The sequence below is a fragment of the Puma concolor genome, chromosome B3, assembly GCF_028749965.1.
Source record: "Puma concolor isolate L17-30 chromosome B3, mPumCon1.1.hap2, whole genome shotgun sequence".
Taxonomy (NCBI): domain Eukaryota; kingdom Metazoa; phylum Chordata; class Mammalia; order Carnivora; family Felidae; genus Puma; species Puma concolor.
The window spans coordinates 5,805,726-5,823,421 of NC_141672.1; the positions used below are offsets into that span (position 1 = coordinate 5,805,726).

At 49.5% G+C, this 17,696-nt stretch overlaps 2 protein-coding genes and 1 long non-coding RNA gene across 11 annotated transcripts in view; 2 read left to right on the forward strand and 1 right to left on the reverse strand.

Annotated features, from left to right (window-relative positions):
* WDR25 (WD repeat domain 25) overlaps positions 1 to 5,435 on the reverse strand; it is a 141,923-nt gene extending 136,488 nt beyond the window's left edge. Inside the window, exons 1-3 of one of the 7 annotated variants that reach the window (XM_086708810.1) lie at positions 4,849 to 5,147; positions 4,177 to 4,247; positions 879 to 1,725 (exon numbers count right to left, since the gene is read on the reverse strand). In XM_086708810.1, the coding sequence (XP_086564936.1) occupies positions 879 to 1,685 (807 nt within the window). In that variant the 5' untranslated portion in view covers positions 1,686 to 1,725; positions 4,177 to 4,247; positions 4,849 to 5,147. Of the gene's footprint in view, positions 1 to 878; positions 1,726 to 4,176; positions 4,329 to 4,844; positions 5,148 to 5,173 lie in introns of those variants that run through there. The other 6 variants (XM_086708808.1, XM_086708811.1, XM_086708813.1 and 3 more) reach the window with 6 other exon arrangements.
* Positions 5,286 to 17,696, forward strand: part of WARS1 (tryptophanyl-tRNA synthetase 1) — a 31,861-nt gene continuing 19,450 nt past the window's right edge. Inside the window, exons 1-3 of one of the 2 annotated variants that reach the window (XM_025919360.2) lie at positions 5,286 to 5,412; positions 11,688 to 11,866; positions 17,114 to 17,327. In XM_025919360.2, the coding sequence (XP_025775145.1) occupies positions 11,753 to 11,866; positions 17,114 to 17,327 (328 nt within the window). In that variant the 5' untranslated portion in view covers positions 5,286 to 5,412; positions 11,688 to 11,752. Of the gene's footprint in view, positions 5,413 to 6,258; positions 6,424 to 11,687; positions 11,867 to 17,113; positions 17,328 to 17,696 lie in introns of those variants that run through there. The other variant, XM_086708820.1, reaches the window with a different exon arrangement.
* On the forward strand, positions 11,873 to 14,026 carry LOC147579706 (uncharacterized). Of its 2 annotated transcripts, XR_015252037.1 has the most exons (3): positions 11,873 to 12,315; positions 13,267 to 13,292; positions 13,748 to 14,026. It is a non-coding gene; the product is annotated as an uncharacterized LOC147579706 (long non-coding RNA). The 2 variants fall into 2 exon arrangements; XR_015252036.1 differs by lacking the exon at positions 11,873 to 12,315 and having other exon boundaries at positions 12,821 to 13,292.

Consider the following 17,696-nt stretch of genomic DNA (forward strand, 5'->3'; position numbering starts at 1 on the left):
TGCTCTGTCTCTCTCTGTCCCAAAAATAAATAAACGTTGAAAAAAAAAAATTAAAAAAAAAAAAAAAAGAATAAATAAACATTAAAATAAATACAATACAATACAATACAATAGGTAACAACGAGGAAAAAGAGTTTCTGTGGAACCTGGAGGTCCTCCACGGCATCTGCAACCATCCCCTGGTCCGGCCCCTGCCCGCTTCCCTAACCTCAGGACCCTCACCCCCACCAGGCCCCTCAAGACTTCCATGCTTACAGCCAAAGACATCCTTCTGCTGCATCTCACCCCCTTCACCACATGAACCTTCCCCTCCTTCTGGAAGCCTTCACCAAGCCCCCCAAGACCGGGCTGCTGTCCCTCCCGGCGGGTTCACAAAGCACTCGCATCCCACTGAGAGTTTGGTCCTTACACTCCAGAGCCGAGGGCTGGGAGAGCCTCTCCCCTCGTCCACGGCCTCTACCACGAGGCCAGGGACCAGCACGGCGCCTGGCACGGAGCTGGCGAGGCTCAACACTCAACGTGGTTCACAGGAGCCCGGGACTCGTCCTGGGCCTGCTTTCCGAAACTCTGACGGCCTCGCTCAGCGACCTCACCCACCCAGGGCTCCAGCGTGCCTGCGCGTCCTCAGTGTCCCCACAAGGGACAAGGACTAGTACCCTCTGGTGCCCTCGGCGAGGCGGCATCGGGGAAGAGCAGACAAAACGAACCTGCAATCCAAGGTGGGCCACCGAGAACACACTTTCAAACATGACAGAGAGAGTTATACAAATTTCCCCACAGAAACGTGCAGCACCCCTACCTCACTGTCGTGAAGAACAAAATACCCCGGCAGCTTACTCCCAAGAGCCCCTGAAGAAGGGGGATCACTCAAGTCTTACCTTGAAGGTTTTATCCATGGAAGCTGAGAGAAGCATGTGACTCTTGGCGAAGACTGGACACCACTGAATGCTGTTGACGGGGCCCCTGTGGCTTCTCAGGTGGAAAAGCACTTTCCTGGGAATCGTGGTTTCTCGATACGGACTGTCCAAGTATGGCTCAATAAACTCGGACACTCTGGGGGCCACACAGAGAGGGGCCGGGGCACGCCCCACAGAGGGACCCTGTGCCTCCGTATCTTTACTCTCGCCTGTTTCTGTGCTTAATGCCTGCGACTGTCTTAATCTTTTGGGGGTGTAGGGCACGACACAGTCCTCACACCTTTTCCTCTGAAGAGAGTTGCCATTTTTACCTGGGGTTTCAGATTTGGTTTGGGCACAGGACGATGGCTTGGGGGAGTCGTAAGTTCCCCAGGAGAGTCTCACCTGCTTAAAGCGGGCAGCTGCCAGGGGCACATGGCCAGCTGGAACGTGGCTGGTCCACAGGGAAGGTCGAGGAGGCTTGCCTGTGGGGAAGGTGGCTTCAGGCTCTGTTCTGGGCCACTGTAGCCTCTGGCTGGGGCAAGATCCTGGGTCACTTCTCCAGAGCCGAACCAGGGGGAGACGATGGCCAGCTGGGTCTTCATGAGAACCGTGCTTTGTGGGCAGTGCTGCCCCTTCTGTCACACCTGGGGCTTCTGATGCAAAATCCTGCCCACGAGGTTTGACCACATCAGAGGTGTCCTTCACCTGGCCGGCAGCATTAAAACTTTCCGCAGGTTCAGTCTCAGCCTCTGACTCTGAGTCATCATAAGCCACCAATGAGGCCATTGAAGACACAGTTTCTTGCTATCGTTGGAGGACAAACTACCTAAGACCAAAAAAGTCAAATGTCAGAAAATACGCATGGAAGAATATTTACCACCACACGTAATTAAAAGAAAACATGCCACCTAGCAAACCCATGATTGGAAAACTCTAGGAAGAAACACATTAAAAAATGAGGGCTTTTGGGGGTCACCAGGGTGGCTCAGTCGGTTAAGTATCCGACTGGGGTTCAGGTCATGATCTCACGGTTCGTGAGTTCGAGCCTCACGTCGGGCTGTGTGCTGACAGCTTGGAGCCTGGAGCCTGCTTCGGATTCTGTGTCTCCCTCTCTCTCTCTGCCCCTCCCCTGCTCACGCCCCCACCTCTCAAAATAAACATTAAAAAAGATAAATAAATCAAAAAACATTTTTTTAAATGAGGGCTTTTCTACATACCAGGCATAACGAGAAGATATATATTGTTTTTTCAAATGAAGACTGGAATACCTGGGAATAACTTTAGCAAAAAATTAGCAAGATCTATAGGAAGAAAACTAAAACTTTATTGAAAGACGTAAAAGAGGACCCGACTAAATGGAGACAGGCTGCCTGTACAGAAAGATTCAGGACTTTAAGATGTCTTTCATAAGATCAATTTGGGCCTTTGAGGGTAGGTCTGAAAATACTGAAATGGGAAGAGGTCCAGAACCCACCAAGTGGGAAAAGCATGTCACCCGTACCTTCCTCCACCCCTTGTGCTCCAGTCCCTCCTTTACTCTCGCCCCCCACTGCCTAGATATCCTGTCTCAACAACAAGCCAGCTGGGGAGACAGACCCACAACACAAGACTAGGGTGTCCAAGCAACCAATCCCCCCCAGTTTTGAAGGTGTGGTCTGAGTCCCCCAATTTCACTCCAGACACACACTGACACAGCAGTGAATCTCCCCTTTCTAAAAGATCCTTCCTGGGACACCTGGGTGGCTCAGTCAGTTAAGCACCTCGCTTGAGCTCAGTCATGATCTCGCAGTCCGTGAGTCTGAGCCCCACATCAGGCTCCGAGCTGACAGCGCAGAGCCTGCTTGTGATTCCGTCTCCCTCTCTCTCTGCCCCTCCCCGACTTAAGCGTGCACGCTCTCTAAATAAACAAATAAACTTTTAAAAAATTCTTTAAAAGATTCTTCCTGAAATTCTGAGCCATCATACACAATAAATTTCTGCCACCTAGTTTCTAGAAAGAAGTACTTCAGTCTGGAGTCGCATTGAATGTTTTTTTATATATATTAAGTATAATTTATTGTCCAATTGGTTTCCATACAACACCCAGTGCTCATCCCAACAGGTGCCCTCCTCAATGTCCATCACCCACTTTCCCCTCTCCCTCAACCCCCATCAACCCTCAGTTTGTTCTCAGTATTTAAGAGTCTCTTATGGTTTGCCTCCTTCCCTCTCTGTAACTTTTTCCCCCCTTCCCCTCCCCCATGGTCTGCTGTTAAGTTTCTCAGGATCCACATGTGAGTGAAAACATAGGGTATCTGTCTTTCTCTGCCCCATTCAGTGCTTTTAAGACGAAGCACAGTCAGGAGGAAGACAGGGATGCCCAGCACATCCAGGACAGCAGATGGCGCAGTGGAGCAGCGCTAAAACTTGGCAACCCGCCAACTTCCAAGAACGCCCCACCCTGCCCTACCTTACTGTACCACGCTGAACACCTACTCCCACACATGGGGTCAGGTCAGCACCAGAGATTCCCTCTGGGTCCTCTGTTAAGCCACTCCAGACAGCCTACCACCAGCTCTTTCCCTGGGCGGTGGGTACCAAAGGGTACCCATCACCTGAAGGGTCCCACTGCCTAACACGCTACGTCTTCATTCAACAAATGTCTGTAGTCTACCTCCTCCAAAACTTGCACCTCCACCTGCAGCCCAATCTAGGCAGGTAAAATAAAACTTCTATAACTGGCCAGCGTATCTCAAGCAGAACTAATGTAAAGGACTAACTATAAACTAACGGACTGTGCTCTGCAAACAACTTGGCATTTCTGCTCTCTACATACTTAGCCTGGTCCTGAGGCCCATCCTGATGAGACCTCTCACCTGTCTCGGCTCCTGTGCACAGCACCACACACCACAGCATGCCATTCCTTCCTGTCACAGGGAACCCACCAGGTTCCCACCAGCAGGGTGTCTGTGCCCAGCCGTGAGATGGAATCCCGCCCACCTAGTTTTCTGCAGCGGTCAACTTAAAGAAAAGAGAGGCCGATGGCTGGAATTTCAAAAGAGGTCTACGGCAACAGATCAGAGAGTAGTGGGGCTGGGGCCCATTAGCCCACTTCCTAACAAGGCAAGGCAGCAAGGACTGAATGAATGCAGAAGGGTGGATGATAAGGCTCCCAACACTACCTGCTTCGTGGACGCGTCGTTCATTTATTCGATATTGATGGAGCATGCGCTACTCACCAAGCCCCACCCCAAGCACACCGTAGCAAGCGACACAGTGAAGGATGCCCCGTGCTCACCATGCTCACATGCCGGCGGGAGAGACAGACCATAATCAGGTGAAATACAGGGTGTGACGTAGTACGAAATCCTAAGGAGAAAAGTAAAACAGGACAGTACAGGTGGCGGTGAGCTTGGGGCTGCAGTTTCCTCTAGGGTGGCCGAGGCAGACCTAAGACAAACGGTGACATCCGAGCGATTAATGCTCTGGAGGAGGTGAGGGAACAGAGGTGGTGAGAAGCACTGGAGAATGAAACAGCAAAACTAATCAAATGGGGCAACAGAGAAGGAGGCAAGGGTGATTCAAGAAAAACATGCAAAAGTGAAAAAGAATGGGAAACATCAGGAACAACAGAAACTTTAGGGGGGGGGGAAGTGCTGCCTTTTTTGTTTCTAAGGCAAATGGGGAAAAAAAGGGAAAATATTTCACGGTGTGGGGACGTTCAACTAAGACAAAGAGGTACAGGGAGAAAGGTAAGAGCATTGGAGAAAGGAGGCTACAAAACGGGGGAGTGGCCCTGAGAGTCACTAGCACGTCAGCTCCACGAGGACAAGACTCCTTGTGTTTTGTTCACTGTTTGATCCCCAGCAACTAGAAATATTTGTGAAATGCAACCCGGTGGGAGGGGGGCACAGAGAAAAGTAAAAGAAATAGGATATTCTCCTTCAACAAACATATCCTGATTACCTACTCTGTGCCAAGCCTTATGTTGGGTCTGGTGTGTACAGCGATTAAACACACAACACGGATCCTGCGCCGGAGGCTACAGACCGAGGAAGGCAACAAAGAAGATACGACCAGAGATGGGTTTTGAAGGATGAATAGAAGTTAGCCGAGCTGTCAAGAGCTGGAGGTGAGGCTGGTCCAGAGCACCGCGCATCCGGAAGGCAGCGGCGATGAAGGACGGGCGAGGGACGGAGAAAGGCCCGCGCTGAGGGGTGTGGTGCTCTCCGACCGCCGCCGCCGCCGCCGCTGCGGGGTTCCAGCCCCCTCCCGCCCCCGGGCCCGCCGCTCACCACACGCACCGGAAGCGCTCGGTCCTCCCGGAGGCAGTCCCGCCGGCACACCGCAGCCCAGTCGCGTTCCGCTGGTGCCGGGGCCTCCAACCAATCACCCGCGGCCTCCGCCCTGCCCCCGCGCGAACAGCCAATGAGGGTGCAGCCTGGCCGGAAGTGGTTCCGGCCGGAAGGAGTTTCCAAGGACGCCCAGGCCGTCCGTGGCTGAGCCGGCGGTGCTGAAGGGCCCGGCTGGGCCGGTAAGTGAGGGGATGAGGGAGGGCGGGAGGCCGGGGCGGTGCCGGAAGACCTGGCCCTCCCGGAGCCGCCTGCAGGCGAGGGCCCGGAGTATCCTCCTCAGAGCCCGGCTCGCTGCCCGCCGGGTTCTGGCACCACGAGGGGCGCGGAGGCTGGCACGGCGCCCCTCGCCCCCTTCCTCCCAGCGCCGGCGTCCCCGTCTGTCGCCCACTCCTGCCGGCACCGACCCTGCATCGTCTCCTACCTCTTCCCTTTCCCCATGGCGAGAAGCCCCCACTTTTAACGGGGCTCTGCCACGTGCCGGGGGCTTTGCCTCTGATATCGTACTTAGTCCCCTCCACGGTAAAGTTAGGAGGCTTCTTTATGCCCATTTCACAGATGAGGAAACCGAGGATGAAGCAGAGAGGTAATGTGACTTGCCCAAGGTGTTGAGATGCCCGAGCTGGGATTGAAACCCAGGCCCGTCTGACCCCAGAACTCATGATCTTTCCACTGCATTGCGCTGCCTCAGTGAACACCTGCAGGGAAGGCACAGTCGCCGTTCGGCCTCTCCACGGCTACACATAACACTTACTCACACTGATGCTTGGGTGGGGAAGAGGAAGAGGGTGGAGAGGTTATACGGAGGCCAGTCTAGGGAATGTATGGGGTGGCTGATGCAATGACCGGCTAACGACTCGTTTCTCAAGAGGGTTTCATTGGTCCCCACCCACCCCGCCCACCCCTGATTGGACAGTCTCCTCAAAGAGGTTGGTCAAGAATCTCAAGTGTTTCCGAGAAACTGAGTGATTTCTTTAAAAAAAAAAAAAAACCCTACGTGCAAATAGCTGAAGAGTGGGGTAAACAGGAAAAAAAAAAAAAAAACAAACAGAGAAGAGCCTTTTACTAAAAAGGAAACTGAAAGAAACAGGGGAAGACTATTAAAGAAGACCGCTGGCTGTACAGGGCAGTCTCAGCTCCTCAACTGCCCGGCGTGACCAGTGGCCACCTCTGCAGTGTCTCCCACAACCTGGGTATGTATTGCCATCTTTGCCAGGCTTGGAGCTTATTGGTATTTTTTGCCAGCCTTTTACCAAAGTGCTGGAAACCTGGGCTGGGGCGGGGCAGGGGAGGTGAGGAGTGGTCTCTCCCAGAATCAGGGCGTATCGAGCGTGCATCGTATTTCATCCCGTTGACCCAAGTTCATGTGGTTCACGGCTTCCCCAGGGGATGGAGATCTCGGGGGAGCAGTTGCCTGTTTGGATTTATAGCTTGACTTGCCACACTTCTGTGTTGGCTGTCCTGTGTCTCACTGACGAGGACTCCTTACACCGTCGGTACCCTAACGTGTCAGCATTCTCATTGTGACACACCAGTTATCTTCGGCCGGCTTCTTGTATGTTGACGTCTTCTTTGCGTCACGTACGTTTTATTTGAAGGGGAGATTTGAAGATCACGTACATTTTATCATTTGAAGGGGGAAATTACCTCTCTTCCCCGCATTTAACAAAGAAAAGGTGCACATAATCTGTCCCAGGGTTCCAAGTGTTAAAGAACTCCTTGCTCTACCGGTCACTTTCCTGTCCTCTGGGAACAACAAAGCTGTTGTCACCCACACTCCGGGGCCAGGATGTGAGGGATGGCAACCCACCTCCTGGTGGTATTCCAGCCATCCAGAAACTCCTGGGTCGTCTGCTCTTCCCGGCTGCTCTAGAATTGGCTGTGTTTGTGCCCCCTTTCCCCAGACTGCAGAGTGTTCTGATCCTCCGCGAGATGATTTCATTATGGCCCAAGTCCTGTTTTTCAGTTAAAGAGTTCTATCACTTTCTGTTCCTCACCCCAAAAGCAGCCAGTTTCCTCAGGTGCCTGTTATGCCCCTCCGGAACAACGGAACCTGTCAAAATGAACGCAAGATTCAAGTTCTCTAAAAAGAGGAATTGAGAATTAATTTTTAAGAGCTCTTGACTTTTTCTTTAAAGGTGCACTGTGGTCTGCTATGGAGTATGCAGTTCTGCTCTTTCCAGTCCCAATACTTTTTTCGGAGGAGATGATAGGTTACTCGACAGATGATAGCTTTGTTTCTTTGCTTTAGATCGTAGGATTTGTTAAGCAGATAAAACAACTCTCCTTAAGAAAGATTCAAGGCTGCCTGGGTGGCTCAGTTGTTTGAGCGTTTCACTTTTGATTTCGGCTCAGGTCACAATCAGGTCATGGGATCGAGCCCCGAGTCAGGCTCTGTGATGAGCCTGGAGCCTGCTTAAGATTTTCTCTCTCCCTCTGCCCCTCTCTCCCCCACCCACCTCTCGCTCTCTCTATATATACATACAAAGATTCAAAGCCCTCCTTGCAGTTTAAGCAGTAAACACCAAGACAGTTGTCTGTACGCTTTTGGCATCTCAGACCCCGTTGTAGAAGTAACCTGGATACTCTGGAACCTGATTGCTCTGCTGAAAACCACGCATATGCTAGCGTGCATGTCATTTCAGGCATGCTGAACTCTGGGGTAAAAACCTCCAAAGTTAAACTTCATTCTAGATCATGTCAACTAGACGTGAGAGAAAAGGACAGCGTGCACATGAGACGGTGGTAGCTGGGTGGGTGCCTGAAACAGAAGAGGTTTTGTTCTGTTGTCTCATCACTGAGGTTGCATCATACACACACGCACAGTTTATCGTGTGGGTGGTTCCCATGCACTGTCTGCCTCCCCATCACAAGAGCGGGGAGACCTCATCTGCCGTTGTCTCATCAGATTTAGCTCCCGTGTGCTTCTCTCAGATGGAATTTTGTTATGGAAAGACATATTTTTCCCTACATTATGGACCCTAAGCACAGACTCCATTCATCTACCTGATTCTCTACAGTAATCTGCTCCATTGTAGCGGGGAGATTATCTGTCCAGGCCTCACCCTGTTGTCCTACCTGGTGCTTTCCTTAGGAATTTTTTAGGGGTAATTCTGATCTGTACTTGCTTTTAGCCCTACCCACAGACTTTAGAACCTTACTGCTGTCACCAGTTTCCTTTTATGGCAGACACCATGGGTTTGGAAGGACCGGGATAAAGCAAAGGGAATTCCGAAGAGGGTGACCAGGATGGTAGGCGGATGTTAGTAGTGGGGAAAGAAACCAAACTGGGAGTGTGAAACCTGGAGTAGGTGCCATGCCATCAGCCTGGCCCTTCCCAAATCCTGGCAGGCTCAGCTCCATGATAGGATGCTAAAAATGAGGCTGTTTAGGGGCGCCTGGGTGGCTCAGTGGTTAAGCATCTGACTTCGGCTCAGGTCGTGATCTCATGGTTCGTGAGTTCGAGTCCCGCATCGGGCTCTGTGCTAACAGCTCAGAGCCTGGAGCCTGCTTCTGATTCTGTGTCTCCCTCTCTCTCTGCCCCTCCCCCACTCACGCTCTGTCTCTCTCTGACTCTCAAAAATAAATAAATGTTAAAAAAAATTTTTTTAAATAGTCAATTTGCCAAAGTGGCATATTTAAAAAAAAAAAAATGAGGCTGTTTAAAGTCCACATGGGGGAAGTCTACCTTAAAGTGGGAAAAGCACTTGTGAAGATAACATAAGGATGTAAACCTTACGGTGAAGATTGAACTGGGTGACTGATGAGACTGATTAATTCAATAAATGCTGATAAACTGCTGCATATGAGGCACTAGAAGCACATGGAAGAGAAAGCCCGGTGCCTGCTTTCACTGTCTAGTGGAGAAGACGTGAATAAGTAAATGCGGTGTGAGTGCCCTGGTAGAGTTACTAACAAAATGATTGGGGACCACCGACGACAGAGGGATCAGCTTGGCCCCAGAGGCGCAGGAGTCAGGAAGGGCTGCTGAAAAGAGCTGAGGTCTGAGTTAGTAAGATAACAGGAAGTGTGCATGAAGAGGAGGTTATCACATTCCAGGCAGGGGGAGCGGCTGGAATTCTGAGAGAGCACACGGCTTAGAGGAGCTTTGGCATCAGGTCCCGGCTTAGCTATCCTGGCAGTGGAACCTCAGGGGCTGGTTCTAACTTCCCTGGGCCATCAGCCTCTCATCTGCTAATGCAGAGCATATACTATGCCATGGGATGTGATGTTTGGCCATTTGTGGCTAGAAGTGGTTTTCATCCCTTTGATTGTTATTTGATACGAGCCTCAGTGTTTGTCCTCACAGGTGCTCCCCAGAGGCTCTTCCGCATTTCTTATCTTTTTTATAGGCTTCCCTAAACTGGGGCTTTGTTATCTGAAACAATCATTTTCACCCGACTTCCTTTTCTGGGAATTGAGGTGATTCTCAGCAAGGGGGGAAAAGAAACTGACTATTGTCTCATCCTGGTTTCAGTATTACAGTTTCATTGACTTATATAAAAATTGGCCTAGTTAAAATTTATATACTTCTTAAGTAAACATTTAACAAATTGATAAAAAATAAATTACCCCTGGGGCGCCTGGGTGGCTCAGTCGGTCAAGCATCCAACTTTGGCTGAGGTCATGATCTCAAGGTTCGTGGATTCGAGCCCCACATCGGATTCTGTGCTGACAGCTCAGAGCCTGGAGCCTGCTTCGGATTCTGCGTCTCCCTCTCTCTCTGCCCCTCCCCTGCTTATGCTCCGTCTCTCTCTCTCTCTCCCTCTCTCTCTCTCTCTCTCTCAAAAATAAATAAATATTAATAAATAAATAAATAACCCCTTGAGGCACCTGGCTGGCGCAGTTGGTAGAGCATGCAACTCTTAATCGTGGGGTCGTGAATTTGAACCCCACAAGTAGTGTTTATTGGGTGGCTCAGCCGGTTAAGCATTTGGCCTGCTCTCAGCTTGGGTCTTGATCTCAGGGTTGTGAGTTCAAGCCCTGCGTTGGGCTCCATGCTGGGCGTGAAGCTTACTTAAAAAAAAAAAAAAAATTACCCCTCAAGTTTGTGTGTTTGGTTCAGAGAGTTAATAGAAAAAAACGTAAACAGACACAAAATAGTCATTTATTGAACCTCTGCCACGGGGCTAATGCTGTCCTGGACTGTCTGTTAACCCACACTGTCACACTCCATCCACACACCAGTCCTGCAGGTAGTGTTACCGTCAGCCGCACCTCACGGTCGAGAAGCTGAGACTCCTCGCAGTCAGGGAACGTGTAGGACAGCTTTGGAGGGTGTAAGCTGCAGCTGCTTGAGCTTCTGTCCCGTCTCTACTGCTCGTGTTATCTCGGGGAAGTTTTATAACCTCTCTGTGCCTCGGTTGGCTCATCCGTAAAATGGAGACAACAGATCTGTCTCACAGGATTGCCGTGAAGCTTCCGCAAGCGTATGTGTATAAGGTGCTCAGAAAAGTAGCAGGTACGGAGGTGCCGGAAGTTAGCTGCTCTGGCACAGCCCATTGTCATTGTCCTGTCCTCACTCAAGGTACAGCTGCAAGTCATAGATGGAGCTGGGGTTCGGCCGAGCCCCGGAACCCTGACGACAGCACTCGTGATAGGTGTATATCTTGTTTTAGTTTACGAAAGGCTACCAGCTGGTTTTTCCTCATTTCTTCTTGAGAGCAGCCCTCAAGGTAGGTGGAGAGGTTCCTGATGGTGCCACTTGACAGATGAGGAAGCGGACACTGACCCAAAAGGGGACTGACTGTGGCTGGTCTCTGCTCCAAGGCAACACTGGGTGGCCTGCCTTGTGTCCCACCTTTTTCAAGGTTAACAGAAAATAATAACTACTAAAAGGTGCCGGTACACCTTCTTCAGAGGTCTACAGTGAAGTTAGTCAGCACGTAGAATGGTCGGGCTATGTATAGTTTTTTCCCTGTTTGGAGCCCGGGACAGATAAGGCCCTGCCCTCCACCCCACCTTGCTTCAGCTGAGAACAGAGCAGCTGGCTGGCAGAGAAAGCCGTTTGTTCAGCCGTATGTTGGTTGTGGCTGCAAAGGCCTGGAAACTCATCCCCGGCACAATTAAGATAAAGAGTAAATAGCAGTTTGCCAAATGTTTTTAGCTCTAGTGGACTTAGGTTTGTTAAAACACTTTGGTGTTTGCTCCCTGAACAAACATGCGTCCTTCCTGTGCGCTGGGCACCGGGTGAGGCTCACATGCTTAGTTAGGGGCCCTCCTTTGCTGCCCTGAACTCCCAGCCCCTCCGTCAGTCCTCATCACTGCACTTGCTCTTCCTCTTTTCTCCTTCATGGCCCCAAATTCCTGCCGATGCCTTTATCACCACTGTTTTCCCCATGCCCTTTCTTGTAACTCCTCCATCCTTGTTGGAAAGGCGAAGGACTAGGTAGATGCACGAGGGGTAAAACAGCTGCGGTGGTTGGTTAATCGGTCTTCTCCCCCTCGCCCCCCACAGTTTTGTCTGGACCACCGAGCAAATCTTCCGACGCCCTAGCCAGCTAGAGACCTAGGTCCTGGAAGATGGCGGACGTGCCCAACGGCGAACAGGGGTGTGCCTCCCCTCTGGAACTGTTCAACAGGATAGCTGCTCAGGGGGAGCTCGTGCGGTCCCTCAAAGCTGGAAAGGCACCACAGGTATGGGATTTGTCGGGTTCGCTGCACATGCATCTGGGCCAAGTCTAGGGTTATGTTTCCCGGGAGCAGACTGTTCCCAAGACTCTGTTCCCTCAATAACTGAGGTCTTTTGACTATGAATTTATTTTCTCCGTTATTGACGTGCGTGTGGTCTAAACAAAAGCCTCTGAAATTCAGCAGTCCTCCACCTTTCCTGTTCCCATTTTCTTTTCCCAGAAACAAGCATTTCAGTTCTTTGAGCGGATTCTTTGATATGTACCCCCCATTTCTCTAAAAATCACACTTTTACATTGCTTCTTGTTGATATTCAGGTGTGGGTGAGGGGAGTTAGCGCCTCCATCAGCACCTCCCATCCCTCTGCTGTCCCGCGCATGTCAGTCAGTGTCAGCATCGATGCTCTTCTGACCACATAAGTGCTGCTGGCAGCTGACCCACTGAGTATACTCCAGGTGCCTTGCCTTTCCTGCCCCAGAGTTGATGTTTGTCCTGATTCCTGTTTGCTCTGTCTTGTGTACTAATGGTAATGGGGCTCCGGGCCCCCTCCAGCCGGGTGAGTCTCCTCCCAGGGCACTCACACCAGCCAGTGTGTAGCTCATCTTCTTGAAAAACTGTCTCTCCCTTCCCTCCCCCTGTGGGCTCCCTGTTTCCTGATCCTGTGTCTTACTCCTCCTTTGTTTACTCTGTCTTGACAGAGCAAATCCTCCGGTAGTTTTCTGAAAAAATTAGTGCTAAAGAAGTAATTTGGGAGGACTTGCATGTCTAAAAGTACCTTTATTTTGTCTATTATAACTAGAAACTCAAGACCCTTAATTCTCAGGGCGCCTGGGTGGCTCAGTCAGTTAAGCGTCCAATTTGGGCTCAGGGCATACTCTCGTGGTTCGTTGGCTTGAGCCCCTCCTGGGCATCACTGGGCTTGCCATGCACTCTTGTGTGTGTGCTCACACTCTCTCTCGCTCTCTCTCTCTCAAAAATAAATAAACTTAAAAAAAAAAAAAAAGGAGGACCCTTAATTCTCAGAAATTCTATTATTTCTTTGATTTCTTCTCTCCTGTTTTCTCTGTTCTCTGTGGGTCTTTTTTTCCCAGAAGCTGGCCCCCTCTGTTTTTGTTTTTGTTTTTATTTTATTTTTTAACTTTTCCTTTCCATTTTGTTTTCTTGTTGCTGTTCTTTCAGATATATTTCCTTAACTTCTTATGTTTCCTTTTTTTGTCCCTTTGAGTGGGCTCCACACCCAACGTGGGGTTTGAACTCAACCCTGAAATCAAGAGTCTCATGTTCCACCGACTGAGCCAGCCAGGCACTCCCTCCTCGACTCTTAATCCTCCTATCGTGTTTCGTTTATCCTGTCGTTTTTAACTTCCACGAGCTCATTTGCTTTTCGAATGTTCCTTTCCTTATAGCAGCCCGTTCTTGTTTCCTAGGTACGGTAAGTGACCTTTTATGTCGGAGATCTTGGTGATGGTTTTCCTGATATCCTCTGAGGACAGAGGGGCTGGGCTGTGTGGCTGTCCCTGAACTTCCCTGTTCAATGCCGTGTGCCCCTGATCTAGATACTTCTAACTCCACCTCCCTGGCACAGAGCCTCTGTGTGTGTGTGGGGGGGGGGGGGGGGGGGCAGGGGGGCGGGGGGGCGGGCAGAGAGCCGACCAGCTGTTTCTTAAACAGACTTTCAACCTGTGCTCCTGTTTTTAGAACCCACTTTCCCCCTCACTTCCACTGATGCCCCAGCCCCCAGCCCCGGGACTCCCCAGCGGCATAATTCCAGTGTTTTCACGACATTCTGCTACCAGTCCATCCAGCAGCTCTGCAGTTTCTGAAATCTTGTTGCTGACGCCCTCTTTTTGTTGCCTTTGTCCTCACGGGGCTACGCCTTTCTTAAAGGTCTCTCTGCTGTTGCTGCGAGGTTTCAGGAGTGTAATCCGTTCCGTCTGCGTCTCTAATGCACGGAGGCACTGCCTTTCCTTCCGCGACGCCTCCACTCTTAGGAACCTCAGCTGCTACATCTCCGTGACTTCCTCGTCCGTCACTTCCAGCCCCGGTTGTCTTCTTTTCAGGACCGCTTCCTGGGTCCTCCACCGATGGCATCAACCATCTCCCACCCACCCTGGCAGTGGACCAGGGTGGTCAACTCTTTGGACCCCGAATAAACCGTTGTATCTTTTTTTTTATTTTTTAAATTTTTTTTTTTCAACGTTTATTTATTTTTGGGACAGAGAGAGACAGAGCATGAACGGGGGAGGGGCAGAGAAAGAGGAAGACACAGAATCGGAAACAGGCTCCAGGCTCTGAGCCATCAGCCCAGAGCCTGACGCAGGGCTCGAACTCACGGACCGCGAGATCGTGACCTGGCTGAAGTCGGACGCTTAACCGACTGCGCCACCCAGGCGCCCCTAAACCGTTATATCTTAAAAGAAATAAGCGGTACTGTAAGACAGTGATGTCAAAACAAGGAGTTGGTTATTCACAGACAGAGGTTTACACATCAGGTAGGACTTGGTGGATGAGGCTAAGAAGTTGTTTTTAAAAACCTTGAAATAGATAAAGGACCCAAATGTTGTTCATTTACTCTTTAAACCCATTTTTGGAAACTTGGCAGTGGAATTTTTACCTATTTAATACTAAATATGAATACCATTTCATAAGTGTTTTTAGTTAGTAATTCTTAGTGACTCCAGTTGTGTTCATTATTAAACACACGATACTTAACACCGTTTAGAATTACTCTTCCAAGTGTGTTCTTTGACTTAAGCCATCAGCTGACCAACGAGAGAGATCAGAGGTTGCGCAATGAAGTCAGAGCAAAATGGGGAAAACTCAGAAGTAAATTTGGCTCCGGAATGTGTTATGATAGAACACCTGATGTTTTAGAAATTCACTTTGTGCAAACACTTGAGCCACTTTGGGAGCACCAATACAGTGAGGGCACCGGGAGTTCTTTCTTCAGCCGTCTCTGCCATGTGTGTAGGCTGGGGTCCTCACCATTCTTCTCTCCTCCGTGTACCAGGGGGATAAGACCCCCTGCTTTCAGCCAAGTTCACTAAAAAGCAGGGTGTTTCCTGGGGGGATAGGTCAGAATCCAGGGGCTCTGGAGAGAGACTGGCTGGGAGCGTGAACAGTTTGAGCAGGACTCGAGGAATGACACTGGATCAGGGGCGCCTGGGTGGCTCGGTCGGTTAGGCACCCGACTTCGGCTCAGGTCATAATCTCACAGTTTGTGAGTTCGAGTCCCGCGTCAGGCTCTGCACTGACAGCTGGAGCCTGGAGCCTGCTTCCGATTCTGTGTCTCCCTCTCTCTCTCTCTCTCTCTGCCCTTCCCATGCTCATGCTCTGTCTCTCAATAATAAATGTTTAAAAAAAATTTTAAATCAAAAACAAAAAAAGAAATGGCACTGGATTGTAAAGGTTAAGCTAGAGAGCAGTCGTTTTTCCTGTCCTCTTAATTTAAGTAAACTTTTTAATTGGAAGTGCACCATTTAACCAGAAAAGTATGGAGATCGTAATCAGTCCTCTTACTGAATTTTCACAAAATGACCACACCTATGTAACCAGTGCCCACATCAGGAAACCAGACAGCAGCGCCCGGAAGCCATCCTCAGGCCCCTTCAGCCACTGCCTCTGCCCTCCACCCTAGGCCTCCACCATGGATAGTTCTGCCTGTCTTGGAGCTTTATATATTCAGGTTGTGTATAGTCTTTTTTTTTCTCCCCTAGAAAGTCAGCTTTTAAGTCTTGTTTCAGTGTTCTGTTCCATGTTAGATTAAGGAAACAAGAAAATCCACACGGCAGGCTTGTCTGTCTATTTAAATCCCACTCCAGACTGCAGACAGTTCTCGAGCAGGGATACTGGTTGAATGTTTGACTTTCAAAGAGCCTCCGGGTTGCAAGCAGAGTTCGAGCAGATAGAGTATGAAATGTCAACATAGCCGGTGATAAAAGGGTATTGACCACAGTGTACTTCAAAGCACTCTAATCCTTCCCACAGATAATTCGATAAATCATGCTTGCTAAACATTATGTGGTTGCACTGAACCTAGGCACTGCAGGAATGAGATGAGTAAAACGTACTCACCTATGCAGCCTGGCAATTATCCTGTCTCTTCTATAAGGGTTAGCCATGGGGTTATTCGGCCCACAGTTCTAATTCATTTTAAGAACGAATTCAGGTAGTTTCCGAATTTGAAACTCAAATCTGTATCTGCGGAATCTCCCCAAGGTGTCAGTTCTCTGTGGCCCCGGGGCTGCTCCTGATGCAACCGTTACGTCTGGATGGAGGTTGGTGTTGTGGTGTCTCCACCAGGAAACCCAGTTTATGGAACATTATGTGTAAACTCTAAACAGGAATGTTTGTACTTCCCTTGGCAGGCAAATTGGACTGTGTATATTCTTTGTTTGTGATCTAATCCAGCAAGGCCAATTACAGGAGCAGAGCTCTGGGCATAGCATGACTAATCTGCCTAATTAGGCCTGCTCTTTCAGAGGCCAGCCTTCATGGGTGGCTAGTGTGGGCTTCTGGAGCAGAAGGGCTTTGATAGATCTCCAGAGTACCCACGGATGTAGTCTACATTTGTTTTCCTTCTGCTTATTTAAAGCACTCAGTATGCAAACACTTTGGACAGCTTGATAAGGCTCCAAACTACAGTAATATAACTGTTTCCCACTACATCCCTCCTTAATTTATGACTTGAAAGCCTCTATTTTTCCTTGCCTTTATCTGTTTCCCTGATGTCTAGGGTTGCCATTACCATCCTTGGTGGCATTATCTAAGCTGCCGCAAATACTCGTCTCAACTGTGTGGCACATAAAAACAAGGTCCGATGTAGAATTCCGTATGCTCAGTCCAGGGAGCTTGCCGCACACGTTCTCTGGCATCGGTGGTGTTTGAGAAATCCCTAGTGTATTCACTATGTCGTAAATAACAGTGTATATCATGTCACATTCATCCGGTAGTGTTTGTGGTAGTAATCCATAGATGACATAGATCCACTAGAACAATGCAGAAGTGAACTATATTTGGGCCCGTGACTTGCCGTGTGTCCATGGGCAGATTCCTTCACCTCTGTGAGGGTCAGAGTCCTACTGGAACAGCACAGTGACAGTGATGCTGCCTGCCTCGGAGGTCTGTCTTGAGACTGAAGGAGGTAACGTGTGTGAGGGCATTTAGCACAGCGCCTGCCACGTGACAGTCACGTTCAGCAAAATGTTAGCCATGTTAGTATTTTTAGGTTTCATCCTTATTTCCTTTGTCCAGGATGAAATCGATTCTGCAGTACAGATGCTGTTATCGTTAAAAATGAGCTACAAAGCCGCCATGGGGGAAGATTACAAAGCCGACTGCCCTCCAGGGAACCCAGCACCTGGGAACGATAGTGGCCTGGGTGCCACAGAAGCTGAAGAGGATTTTGTGGACCCATGGACGGTACAGACCAGCAGTGCCAAGGGCATTGACTATGATAAGCTCATTGGTACGTCCCCGACTTTTAGAAGTGATCCCATTGGTCACTAGTTGATCTCGTTGGTGTTTTTTTCTCTTGAATTATAAACCCAGTCAAGCTTCAATGGCAAGAAAAAATAGATGCTAAAATCTTTTGGTCGTGCATTATATTCCCAAAGGATTCTTTTCAACTGAAATAACAATGTAAAACTTATTTCAAAATAATGATCTATAATAGATAGGTTAGTGGAAGCGTTCTCCTTTTTTTTTGAGCAATTCAGAACTTCAGGAAAGGTCTTTTGGAATGGCATCTTTGCAGTCATTCAAATCACCTTTCACTGAATGCTTAAAGTCAGAAATGGATCACCTAAGTCTCCTCCAGTGGTATTGACTGTGGAGC